This window comes from Erpetoichthys calabaricus, chromosome 6 (genome assembly GCF_900747795.2).
Source record: "Erpetoichthys calabaricus chromosome 6, fErpCal1.3, whole genome shotgun sequence".
NCBI classification, from domain to species: Eukaryota; Metazoa; Chordata; class Cladistia; order Polypteriformes; family Polypteridae; genus Erpetoichthys; species Erpetoichthys calabaricus.
Genome location: NC_041399.2, coordinates 68,151,244 through 68,164,069, shown reverse-complemented (window position 1 = coordinate 68,164,069; position 12,826 = coordinate 68,151,244). Strand labels below are relative to the sequence as shown.

Genomic DNA, 12,826 nt, shown 5'->3' with positions numbered 1-12,826 from the left:
AAATTTTATAATGTAATGGAGGCATACAAAGAAAAGAAAGCAACTGCCCAAAGAAAATACTTTTATCTTTGCTAGATGCCAATTGATACACTTTTAAATCTTATACTGTCATCTCCTCCAAACTCAGACTATTTACAATCTTAATGGATGCCAATATTTTCTAGTTTTCTCATTCATTGTGGCCTTTAGAGTCAATGTGACTGGAAACACCTTTCTCAATCACCAGTCTTTTTTTTCATTGCTTATCCACTACCTAATTTTGTTGTTTAATGTTTTAGAATTGCATTATTAGTTGAAACAGAAAAAAAGTCAATGGGGATCAAACCAACTCTTCCACAAAATATCAGAGGATTTTTGAAAGGAACTATTCTTTTAATTCTCATTGCAATTGCAGACGTTTGTCTTCTGCTTTTTCTGCTTGCTTTAATTTTTTTTTTACCTTTTTGCAAAGGACACAGTGTCTTTCTCCATCTAACTGTAATGAGTTGTATTGTTCAATAAGAGTCCCATACTGAAGGAAATAGAGTCTCAATAACCATTTTTTCCAACAATTATCAGTTTATATTACTTTCCTAATTGAACAAATATTACTTGAAAGACACACATAAAGGGTGTAAAATTAAAATGTCGAAAGTGCTCAGTGTGTCCAACATTACATTTAATGCACAAATGCAGGTGTTATTTTCAGTTCATTGAAAGCACTGTTTTACTTAAAACATAACATATATATAGCAGTATATTTCCCATGATTGTATATTTATGGAACACAAAATATATTCACTATTTAGTCTCCATGTTAAATACATTCACCCTTTCCAAATAACTGCTCAGCCTGCGTATAAATAACCCTCAATTAGGCAATTTAATATGACTTTGAACATTGCATAATGGCAAGAGCATATTACAAACAGTAGCTCTGTTGTATTTTCTGCATGAAAATGTCATGGGTACATCACGGATATACGAATGTTGAAAGAACATCCAGTCACCAGAAGTCCTGTGGTCAGAATCACAAAATTCATGTAAATTGTCAACAGAGGCCAACACAGCTTGTTAAGAAAGAGAAAAAGGTGGGCCATGGACTGTCAGCTAATAGTTATGTACACACACCAAGCTAAAAGAGCCATATCAGGACAAAGAACTCATGGTATCTTGAGTCAAGTAAGGTAAAACAAGGACCAAACCATTCACATTCCAATTCAATGCACTCAAACACTAGGAAAAAAGGACTGGAAAAACTCTTGAGCTTGTTGAGTAGAGATTCCTGAATAAAGTGATAAAAAGGCAAGATGACAATGGCGTTTAAACAATGTAGGTTATGCTTATCATGACAGGTCTTCTCTAATTATAAATAAGGTCGTTATTTCAGGTAAGGAAGACAGAATTTTTGAGATAAAGTAGTAATACTAACACATATACAAGAAAGACTTTTTTCCTAGGGTAATAATCCATGCCACAATGGCAGGGAGTGATTCGTAGAAGATGACAGAGAATTTAGTGGATTTCCTCATGACCAGATCTCACTCCAGATACCCAGCTGTGATATGAGAAGAAGACATCTACTAGGGGGAACCAACTCACTGTTAGACCTCACTAACTAACAGGCACCAAATGTAAATAATGCCATCTAAAATAGTGGTAGCCATGTGTACACAGTACAATGAAATTCTAACTTGCATGTAAGTTATACATACAACATGTTGCCACTCTCTGGCGATATGATAAAGTGGAACGTATTAAAATACATTTCATTTTGATTAAAAGAAAACACAAATCAGCATACTCCTTTCTCTTGTTTCACAGTAGTAGCAAGTAGTTGTACTGCCAAGTGTACAGAGTACAGTGAAATTCTTACTTGCACTTATGTATGCTTTGGTTTTCTGGTGATTTAAACTGTCTGTCTCCTAACTGTACAAAAAAACGTGTGCAAACAGTTACTTATCTTATATGCTTCTCACATGCCTCAATATTAGTATTATTAGAAGATTTTATGTTTTGTTTACTGTCTATATATTGTTGCCTGTGACATGTTGATAATGTCAGTATTTGAGTGACACATGGCACCTACTGTATGTCACATGCATGTACAGTGCATCCAGAAGGTATCCACAGCGCATCCCTTTTTCCACATTTTGTTACTGTATGTTACAGCCTTATTCCAAAATGGATTAAATTCATTTTTTTCCTCAGAATTCTGCACACAATACCCCATAATGACGTGAAAAAAGTTTACTTGAGGTTTTTGCAAATTTATTAAAAATAAAAAAACTGAGAAATCACATGTATATAGGTATTCACAGCCTTTGCTCAATACTTTGTCAATGCACCTTTGGCAGCAATTACAGCCTCAAGTCTTGTTGAATATGATGCCACAAGCTTGGCACACCTATCCTTGGCCAGTTTCGCCCATTCCTCTTTGCAGCACCTCTCAAGCTCCATCAGGTTGGATGGGAAGTGTCGCTGCACAGCCATTTTAAGATCTCTCCTGAGATGTTCAATCGGATTCAAGTCTGGGTTCTGGCTGGGCCACTCAAGGACATTCACAGAGTTGTCCTAAAGCCACTCCTTTGATATCTTGGCAGTGTGCTTAGGGTCGTTGTCCTGGTGAAAGATGAACCGTCGCCCCAGTCTGAGGTCAAGAGCTCTCTGGAACAGGTTTTCATCCAAGATGTCTCTGTACATTGCTGCAGTCATCTTTCCCTTTATCCTGACTAGTCTCCCAGTTCCTGCCCCTGAAAAACAACCCCACAGCATGATGCTGCCACCACCATGCTTCACTGTAGGGATGGTGCCAGGTTTCCTCCAAACGTGACGCCTGGCATTCATACCAAAGAGCTCAATCTTTGTTTCATCAGACCAGAGAATTTTCTTTCTCATGGTCTGATAGTCCTTCAGGTGCCTTTTGGCAAACTCCAGGCGGGCTGCCATATGCCTTTTACTAAGGAGTGGTTTCCGTCTGGCCACTCTACCATACAGGCCTGATTGGTGGATTGCTGCAGAGATCGTTGTCCTTCTGGAAGATTCTCCTCTCTCCACAGAGGACCTCTGGAGCTCTGACAGAGTGACCATTGGGTTCTTAGTCACCTCCCTGACTAAGGCCCTTCTCCCCCGATCGCTCAGTTTAGATGGCCGGCCAGCTCTAGGAAGAGTCCTGGTGGTTTCGAACTTCTTACACTTACGGATGATGGAGGCCACTGTGCTCATTTGGACCTTCAAAGCAGCAGAAATGTTTCTGTAACCTTCCCCAAATATGTGCCTCGAGACAATCCTGTCTCGGAGGTCTACAGACAATTCCTTTGACTTCATACTTGGTTTGTACTCTGACATGAACTGTCAACTGTGGGACCTTATACAGACAGGTGTGTGCCTTTCCAAATCATGTCCAATCAACTGAATTTACCACAGGTGGACTCCAATTAAGATGCAGAAACATCTCAAGGATGATCAGGGGAAACAGGATGCACCTGAGCTCAATTTTGAGCTTCATGGCAAAGGCTGTGAATACTTATGTACATGTGCTTTCTCCATTTTTTTATTTTTAATAAATTTGCAAAAATCTCAAGTAAACTTTTTTCACGTTGTCATTATGGGGTGTTGTGTGTAGAATTCTGAGGAAAAAAATGAATGTAATCCATTTAGGAATAAGGCTGTAACATAACAAAATGTGGAAAAAGTGATGCGCTGTGAATACTTTCCGGATGCACTGTATGTTAGCTGGGAGAGCTATCACAGTGGATGCCAAGGGATATGCAATGTAAGCAACATAGTAAAAGAACAAAGTTAAACAACGCCAAACATTAAGGAAATGTATCTTAAATTTAGTTTTTTTTTTTTGTTCTCTTCTAACTAATGACCTTCATGTTTTGTTTTAGAATTTTGATTTTGGTTAAAAGAGTTGTGTCATGTTAAAATATATTTTAAATCTTTCTAGCTCTGTAACCTAAATAACATTAGCAATAAACACTATTGTCATTATAAAATTATTATTATGAGCCATTTACCTCGGAATTCAGAAACCTGCCTACAACTAGCCAGACCCTAAATAAAAAAGACAACCCTGTCACACTCCTAATCAAACAATGAGGTAACGTAAGGAAGCCACTGTGAGATAAACAGTTACTTTAAAAGAGGTACATAATTCAGTGGCTAAGAACAGATTAAAAGAACATCATTCAAAATATTAAATTCCCTGCTTAATCAAAAGGGAGGGAAGAATCACCAAAAATAACAAAAATCTTAAAAGCCTGCCACAAATTTTTTAGATGATATTAAACTTACAACGCTAAAATGTTGAGAATACTTTGTAACTCTGTAAGAAACATAGCCCAAAAGAAAACTATAATGTATTATGCATGGCAAAAATGAATATTTCCCATGCACCATATAATCAAGCAACAGAATTTGTCATAACTGAAGAAAAAAAAATGGATAGAGCAAAACAAAGTTAGACATGGTTACAAAAACATGCTGGAGTCCACTAGAAAACTGTGGCAATATGCACAATATTTTAGATAATCATCCAAAGCATAGAACTAAGCTATATTGGAGGTGTTCAGGAAAAACAAAGCTAAAAGTCTTTGAAGGGTTCACCTTATGCCACAACATATAAAAGCTCCATAAATAAATATGAAATGTTTTGTATTTCTTTTACACAACTCATATAGCATAATGCATCTTAAATGTCACCACTTTCAATCTTGGGAGCAAGAAACATGATTTTATTAAAATGGTTTTATGAGTTTCCAAAAGTAGTCTTTTAGAGAAACATCTTTTTCAAAGTTAAAAAATTTGTAAACAAAAGAAAATCAGTTTAATGAATGCTACACAACAAAATTACAAAAATTACAGGGGTGACTGAATGTAAAATTTCTAAGAAAAAAACCCCACAATACTTTAATGTCAACAAATCAAACGTGGCAGAAGACTCCTGAAAATGTACCTCAGAATTCACGAATAACCACATTAAGCGGCAGTACTATGAAGAAAATGAATCTTTCCAAATTTAGGGACGGAAAAATTTAATTCTTATACCAAAGTCTCCAAAACTCTCCATCACATGTTTGGATATCTACGACAAGCCCTGTAATCCCAGCGATTTCTAATTTGAGTACTGTGTCAAATCCAAGGCAAAAGTTATAAAATGGTATGTAAAACATTTTGAATTCTCTTATTACATTTCTAGTTTCTGTCTTTATAATGCTAAAAAAGGTAATGATGTACCGTACATACAAAAAAAAAACACTTCTGCAAATATAAATATTTGTACTTTAATGACGATAACAAGATGAGTCAGTTCCACTTGCACACATAATCTATTTGATAATTATCATTACATCTTAAAACAGATATTTTATATATGATACTTACTTGAGTATGCAGTTTGTGTTCAAAGAAAAAAAAATAAAAATAAAAGTGAAGTCTATATTAATTAAGAAAATAATATTGGGGAAGTAAAGAAAATCAGAATTAAATGAGGACTTTTTATGCAAACCTCGATTAGCCATCTTTGGTATTTGAAACTGAATATAACCTGCAAGGTTGCAAGCAAATCACACAACATACTGTATTTACTACAGTATATTTGCTGGTAGCAAAACCATTGTTTTCTTGTAAGTTTTCTTTGCTTATTATTAAATTTTTGCAATTCAAAGTCTAAGAGCACAGGATGACTAAGCACTGAATGTGTAATTCGTTTCTGCCTCTTTAAAAAGACACCAGAGTGTTTTTTGCACAGTGTATTCCTTTTTCCTATTTGGCTACAAAGCTGTAATATGCCTTTAAAACATCACAGTCATTATTTTAAAAGGAAAAATCACTTCATTAGAATTTTTAGATCTTATTTGTCAAAACAGTGCAGTATCATGTATACACAACACCATACATTAAGGGATACACGTCTAACATTACTCTTACAAATTTTTTTGCTTTGAATTACAATATAAGAAAAGATGTTCACATTGTAAACAATTACTGCCTTCTACAGAAATTGAATTTAATACAAGTCTGCACGGAATAGTTCTGGATTACATGAATTATTGTATTACACTGTAACCTTATCAATGATTTATGTGCCCTACATAGAGTTGCACTGGCAGGCACTTGTTGACTGAGCCCCATGCTATTACTCTGAATTATTTATTGAGCTTCTGACTGATTTCACAAAAGGCAACTTCTTCATTCTTTCATTTAAGGTATGTTTTAGGGACTATAATCATATTTAATGGATGTAACAGAAAAAAAACCACACAAAATGAACACTTTAACAATAATAATGCAATTTCATGCTCAGAAGACAAGTAAACATTTTCTTTGGATCAGGTGTACAGTGAAATTAAAGAAAGGAGGTATCCATTACACTTCATTAAAAATGAGGTACAGTATTCCACATCAGTAAAACTTTGATATAAAGGATATTCATATTTAAGACAAATTTTGCAGTCTCACAGTATTACCAAGACAGTGGTTTACATAAAAAAAACAAAATCCTCAGCCTTCATTTAAAGGTCTGCATTCATTAATTTTAATAGTTTATTTTGTTCCAAAATGCATATTTCAGGCAAGTTAAACACATAGACTTCCTTGCTAAAGGTTTTGATATTTTTGCAGAAGGCGAAGTAAAAGTAGATAAATTTCTTACCTATACTTTTTAATGCCATTGGACTGTGGCTCTTCCCTGCCATGGTCATTTTCCTCAGACATTGTAATCTGGTTAATATGACCTCCGCTGCAGCTTATGGTCTCTTCTTCAAAGGAATGACTGGTTACGGTCTCAAATCCACTTAAGGAGTGCTCAGAATCAGAGTCTACATTGAAAAAAAAGCAAAAACCACTTATGAAGGAAGCTTCTGCTACAGAAGATCACTTCAATAAAGTGACACCTTCCACTCTACACCACAGTGGGAAATCTGATCAGGGCATATTGTTCTGTTTACAGGCTATGCGTGGTAACTTCCTTGAACAATGTTTGCCCAGCCTCTGAGCAGGTACACCTTCAAAAAGGCTAATTAATGATTTATAAACAGGAAGCATTAGCAAAACCCTTGTGGAGACCTCTTTTGCTGTGTAAAGAAACATTTTACTTCAAAACAGAAATTGTACAATGAAAAGAAGAACTTACTAAATACTTCCTATAAAATATATCATTACAATTTCATTTATAGTAAATCTATAATATGAACGTCTCATGTAAACTTGAAGGAAATTCAGGAGTGAAGCTACTAAACACTGACAAGTTAAGCAGAACTACCAACTGACACAACAGAAAACACTACTCTCCTACAAAGTGAAAATTTATTTTCCATTAACTTGTTCATCACAATCAATTTTCATTCACTATCAGAATCGTGGCCCTCACTATTAAAGACCTTAATGCATTTTCTTGAATGCTTGCCTCATTTTTACGAGTTAGCTTATTGCGGAGTCTTTACTATTTACAGATTCAACATATAATTTATTTGGAACACAGTGAAGTTGAGCTAGTGGTTTCACTTTCTGTCTTTCATGAAACAGCTGCAAGGAAAACTAAGTACCATGGAATCTATATTTATATATACAATGTATATGTAATTTTTGTTAAAAAGTAACAACTCATTTTGTGTGCATCATATAAAAAGCCTTAATTCCATATAGTACACCAAAAACTCCTGGGGCCTCATGTATAAAAGGTGTGTACGCACAGAAATGTTGCGTAAGAACGTTTCCACGTTCAAATCGTGATGTATAAAACCTAAACTTGGCATAAAGCCACGCACATTTCCATGGTACCTCATACCCTGTCGTATGCAAGTTCTCCGCTCAGTTTTGCAGACTGGCGACACCCAGCGTCAAAGCAGTGCTACTGTTCCTGTGTGGTTTATCATTCTTTTTCAGATCCACGTCCCTGACGCATCTTTATAAATACACTGAAATTAACCGCATATTGTTTATTAGTTTAATGCATCTGATTGTAATTAACCAGTAACAATATAATGGTCCATGGTAGGGATGGGAATTGATAAGATTTTCACGATTCCGATTCCATTTTCGATTCTGTTTAACAATTCGATTCTTTATCGATTCTACTATCGATTCTTATTTTTAAAAAAGGAGAACACACAGGTCGATTAGCTTAGAACTTTGTTTTATATCTTATCTTTGAACAAGATAGAAATTTAGGAGTAGCATGACCTTACAAACCCAACAGTGAGATCTTAAGAGATCCACAGCCTACGGCTCCTCGATGGGGTGCCACAGGGTCCCCAGAAAAAAATGTGTAAATGTAAAATAATAATAAAATAAATATTCTTCTGTAGCAATAACAAAGTATAACATAAATTATTCTGTGGCAATTACACAAGAATGTCCAGTAACATTTACACTCTCCTTTTTAAAAGTATATATGAGCTGAGCACTCAAAAATAAAACTACATCAGCCAGCAACAAATACAATCAACTCAAGTCCAATGGAACTGGGCACAGTGCAATTCTGCAACCATCAACTATTTTGACAGCTACATCCATGTTGGCCGCATTATCAACAGTGGCTGCCACAACCTTGTCTTTGATACCATACTCCTCCAAGATCTCATCAGTCTCCTCTGCTACAGCTGTCCCTGTCTGTGCGTGGTACACTGGTTTGGTTTTGAGGACTTTTTCTTGAGCCTGGCCATTCCTGACATAATGCAGCGTTACTGTGAGGTAATGATTTTGACTAAAACTTGCCCATCCATCTGCAGTGACGGCTGCCTTCAACACATGTTTCAGCTCAGAAATGGAAACGGATGAAACATCTGGTAAGAGGAGAACACGCAAATTTGACATTCCCTGACTTAGCCTACAATTAAAGACATTCGCTTACCGAAAATCGGGGGCATCTACTGTGGCAAATGGGTGCAAGCCTTTTACCACAAACTGCGGTGACATTAGTCTATCCTGGCCTGTGTCATTTTACTTTTCCCCGCCTCTGTGAAAGGAGAAGCTACCGGTAGACTGCAGCGAGAACTGCCAGCATCTGAGACAGCCAGACTCTGTCTGTCTCTCTCGTCATGGTCATCTAAATGCAATGCACAGTAATAGCAGGTTTTGCAATAAGGCAAATCGCGCTAACATAATATGCAATGTTAGTTGATTAGTTACCTGCTGTATTAACAGGAGAGGACCTGCAAACGTTACCGCTGCTGCTGGGTTGAGATTCACTAGTCCGGAGCGGATCAAAAACACAACATTCATTTAAGGTTATCGCGTGTTTTGTGTGCAAATGCTTTTGCATATTCGTAGTGTTTCCTCCCTTTGATGAAATATCTACTTTGCAAGTATTGCAAGTTGCCCTGTTGTCATCCTTTCTCGTAAAGTATAACCAAACTTTTGAGCATTTGTGCTGCTTAGGCGCCACGTTTCCTGCTGGGTAAATGACGCTACGCAACGCGGTGACGTCATTCGAGGCGACTGGAATTGATAGGGGAATCGTTTGCAAAAATGGCAAACAATTCCAAGGAATTGAAACAGTGGGAACCGGTTCTCAACAAGAACCGGTTTTCGATTCCCATCCCTAGTCCATGGAATGGTCAAACTATTCCAAATACCATAATTGCTTTATCGTTGTTACACTCACTGCACCTTCTTCTTCTTCTTTCAGCTGCTCCCATTAGGGGTTGCCACAGCAGACCATCTTTTTCCATATTACTCTCACTGCACCACTCGGAGCAGCTGATCGGAAAGAGAATTATTGGTATACAGCATCAAGCACATGCTGCCTCAGCCATGCTTCCTATTTGAACTGCTTCTCACACGGCAAATGCTTCAAACCTTTCCTGTACGGACCTCGCGGTTCAGAAACAGTTTCATCCCAAGAGCTGCTCAACTGCTCCTTGTAGAACTGTTTGGACTTATAAGTACAATCACTTCACTATAAACTTGCACTACAGTTATAATATTGCACAACCTGAGCCACTTTATAAAGCGCGTATTTACATATGATGACAATATCATTTTCAAGATGAAATGCAGCAAAATATGTTTATTCTATTATACAGATAAAAGCACTGTATGCTTCACTGGGACAGGCGTGAATGATAGAATAATTAAACATGTACTACGAAGATATTTCAATGTTCCTTAAAATTTTTGAAAAATCGGCATTATAAGCTTACAGATGGCTTAACGTCTATTACAGAGCTGATTGTGTGGCGATCGGTTACTTGGAGAAAGAAAAGGAAGGACAGGAATTGGAGGTTAGTACGTTTGAAAGAGACAGTATTGCAGGGGCGTCCTTAGGCATGTGCAAACTGTGCACCTGCACAGGGCCGCCAGATCCCAGGGGCCGCCACACCAATATATATTGAATATAAAACAGAAAGAGAAAATAACGACACAGCTAAAAATGCAGCGGCAAATTTCGGCAAAAGTTAAATGCTTGTGTCATGAGCACAAGGCGGCTGTGCAGTGTCCGCAACGGATGTGGCCATCCGCCGTGCACAAAATACCATATTGACATTGGTGGGTGAAGGGGCCACCGATTCTTTCTCTGCCCAGGGCTGCCATGAGCCTAGAGCCACCCCCGAGCACTGCTGCAATAAATAATTTCATTGAAGGTCGCGCACAATCACTGCACCACTGTGTTCCCATGTTTAATAACGTGCTTTAACTCCTATCATCATGAAAATGATATCACATATACATCTCAGTATTTTAGTTATTCAGAGAGCTGTAATATCATGAATGTAATGAATTATGTGTCCTGTCGAAGGAAGAGAAAGCCATTTTAAGAAGCACGTAGTGATTCACACACATAGAGCACATAGAAGAACACATACAAAACAAAGCACTTAACGTGCTACTTTAATAACGATGTGATTTGAGAAACTGGTTAATTAAACGATTTTAAGATGGGCTACGGTCTTGCCTTTTCACGGCGACTTTGATATCTGACAACTCCTTTTTTTATTTTGGGCACTGTGCGACTTTGTAAACTTGAGCTTTCAAGTTTCTCTGACATGCTGTCAGTCGATTAGCTTCCTTTTGTTGTTTATATCACTGCTTAAACCAACAAATAGTACGTTTTTCCTTGCCTCCACTTGGTATTCACTGAAATTCTTCCATTTTCCCTTTTGCTTTTCCCATTGTCTTTTCACAGAATACTGAGTTTAAGGGCTATTTATATTGCTTTGCATATTCAAAGAGGCGAAATTCTGGGAGGAGTCGGGGTGGGACAGCAGGCACATGCACGAGTGTTACTTTTCACGCTGATCGGGATTTATGTAGCGGAAGAATGTGGAAGTTTGCGTACGCACAGATTCCTGCATCTGGATTTTTCTGTGCGTAAGCACATTTCGGCTTTTGTGCTTACGTCATGTTATAGTGCGAATTCTACGCACGCGTTATGCATGAGGCCCCTGGTATGTTAAAATGTTATTTTATATCTTGCAAAATATTTTTCATAAGTACTCTCTTTTAGTCAAAGTGTCATTATTCCCACTTTCACATGTTGGTAACATTGCTCAGTATTGTCAAGGGTCATTATTGAAAATGAATTATTCTTTGCGTTACAACAGTGTAAAATCAGGCTACAATGAATATCACTACAAAATCCTTTACAAGAAAATGTCTATGATGAGCCTCAGCAAAGGCCTAATACAATATAGGCAGAATTATTAAAAAATATACAGAAGAATGCATTAAGGCAGGTTTATATGAGAAACCACCAGGGCCAGCACCAGGAATTTGGAAGCCCACTGTTTCTATACAGATCTGCTTCCCTCAGCAAAACATCTGAATTATAATAATCACATCTGAAACCATCAAAAACTATATTACTGGCATCACTTGATTAAATGGCTACAATTATAATTATTTTGTTTACACTCAGGTCTCCATGACCACCACACTAAGTTTGCAGTGCATCAAATATGTAAAATATGCATAGATTTCAATATTCTTACAATGCTCCAATTCAGCTGAAGGCGTTACAGAGCTGTTTAGGTTTATCAATTCATAAGCACAGGTAATTTTTCATCAGTTTAACATGGGAATTGGAATACGGAAAAATGCACATTAAGTAATTTTAAAGCTGCATTAGAATTACTGTAGTAGAAATTAAAGCTGCTACCAGAAAAAGTATGTAGTTAAAGTAATTAAACTGCACTTCCCCTAAAGGTACAGAGACAGAATTCATGTTTGCATTGCCAGTTGGTGCCCCTTTAGTTAGTGCAAGGAATTTCACAGAATAGCAAAAAAATAAAATGAAACAGAACATTGTTTAAATAAATGAATAAATAATAAATAAATAAATAGATAACAGAACATTGAAACTATAAAAGCAATCCAAAAGTTTAAAAATATCTTCAAAAAAGCATTATGCTTTTCATACATCTAGATGAAGGCCTCTGGTTTTTATGAAAAATGCTGTTTATAAACTGTGGCATTGTGTTAACTGAGAATAAGCATTTCTAAATTTAAAGGAAGCACTAATTGTGCTACCACAATACAAAAGGTAATATCTCAAACTATGGTCAAGTAAATATTTACTGTATTTAGCATTATTTGTTACATTTTTTTTTAGAAGAATGAAATTGCTATTAGTACATTCTAGGAAATTACTTGTTTAAACACAAAAGCAGAAACATTTTTTATATTCAGGTGCCGAACAGCATGAAATGTGGGGAGTGTAAAAGATTAGAAAAATACAATGTAAAAATTTATTTTTTTGGTTTATTACTAGGCCAATTGATTTGCAAATGCAAAAGAATGGAAAGAATTATTACCTTCAAAGACTATTTTCGTCAATGCCTGTACCAGAAAATCAACATCAGTTGGATGAAACCTCCACCCTTCAATAAAAGCTCTAATTTCT

General features: G+C 36.6%; 1 protein-coding gene across 5 annotated transcripts in view; it reads right to left on the bottom strand.

Annotated features, from left to right (window-relative positions):
• The window catches only part of osbpl1a (oxysterol binding protein-like 1A), a 226,803-nt gene that overhangs the window by 50,842 nt on the left and 163,135 nt on the right, over positions 1-12,826 (bottom strand). For all 5 annotated transcript variants that reach the window (XM_028803652.2, XM_028803651.2, XM_051928916.1 and 2 more), the window contains one exon: positions 6,638-6,803. In XM_028803652.2, the coding sequence (XP_028659485.1) occupies positions 6,638-6,803 (166 nt within the window). The remainder of the gene's footprint in view (positions 1-6,637; positions 6,804-12,826) is intronic.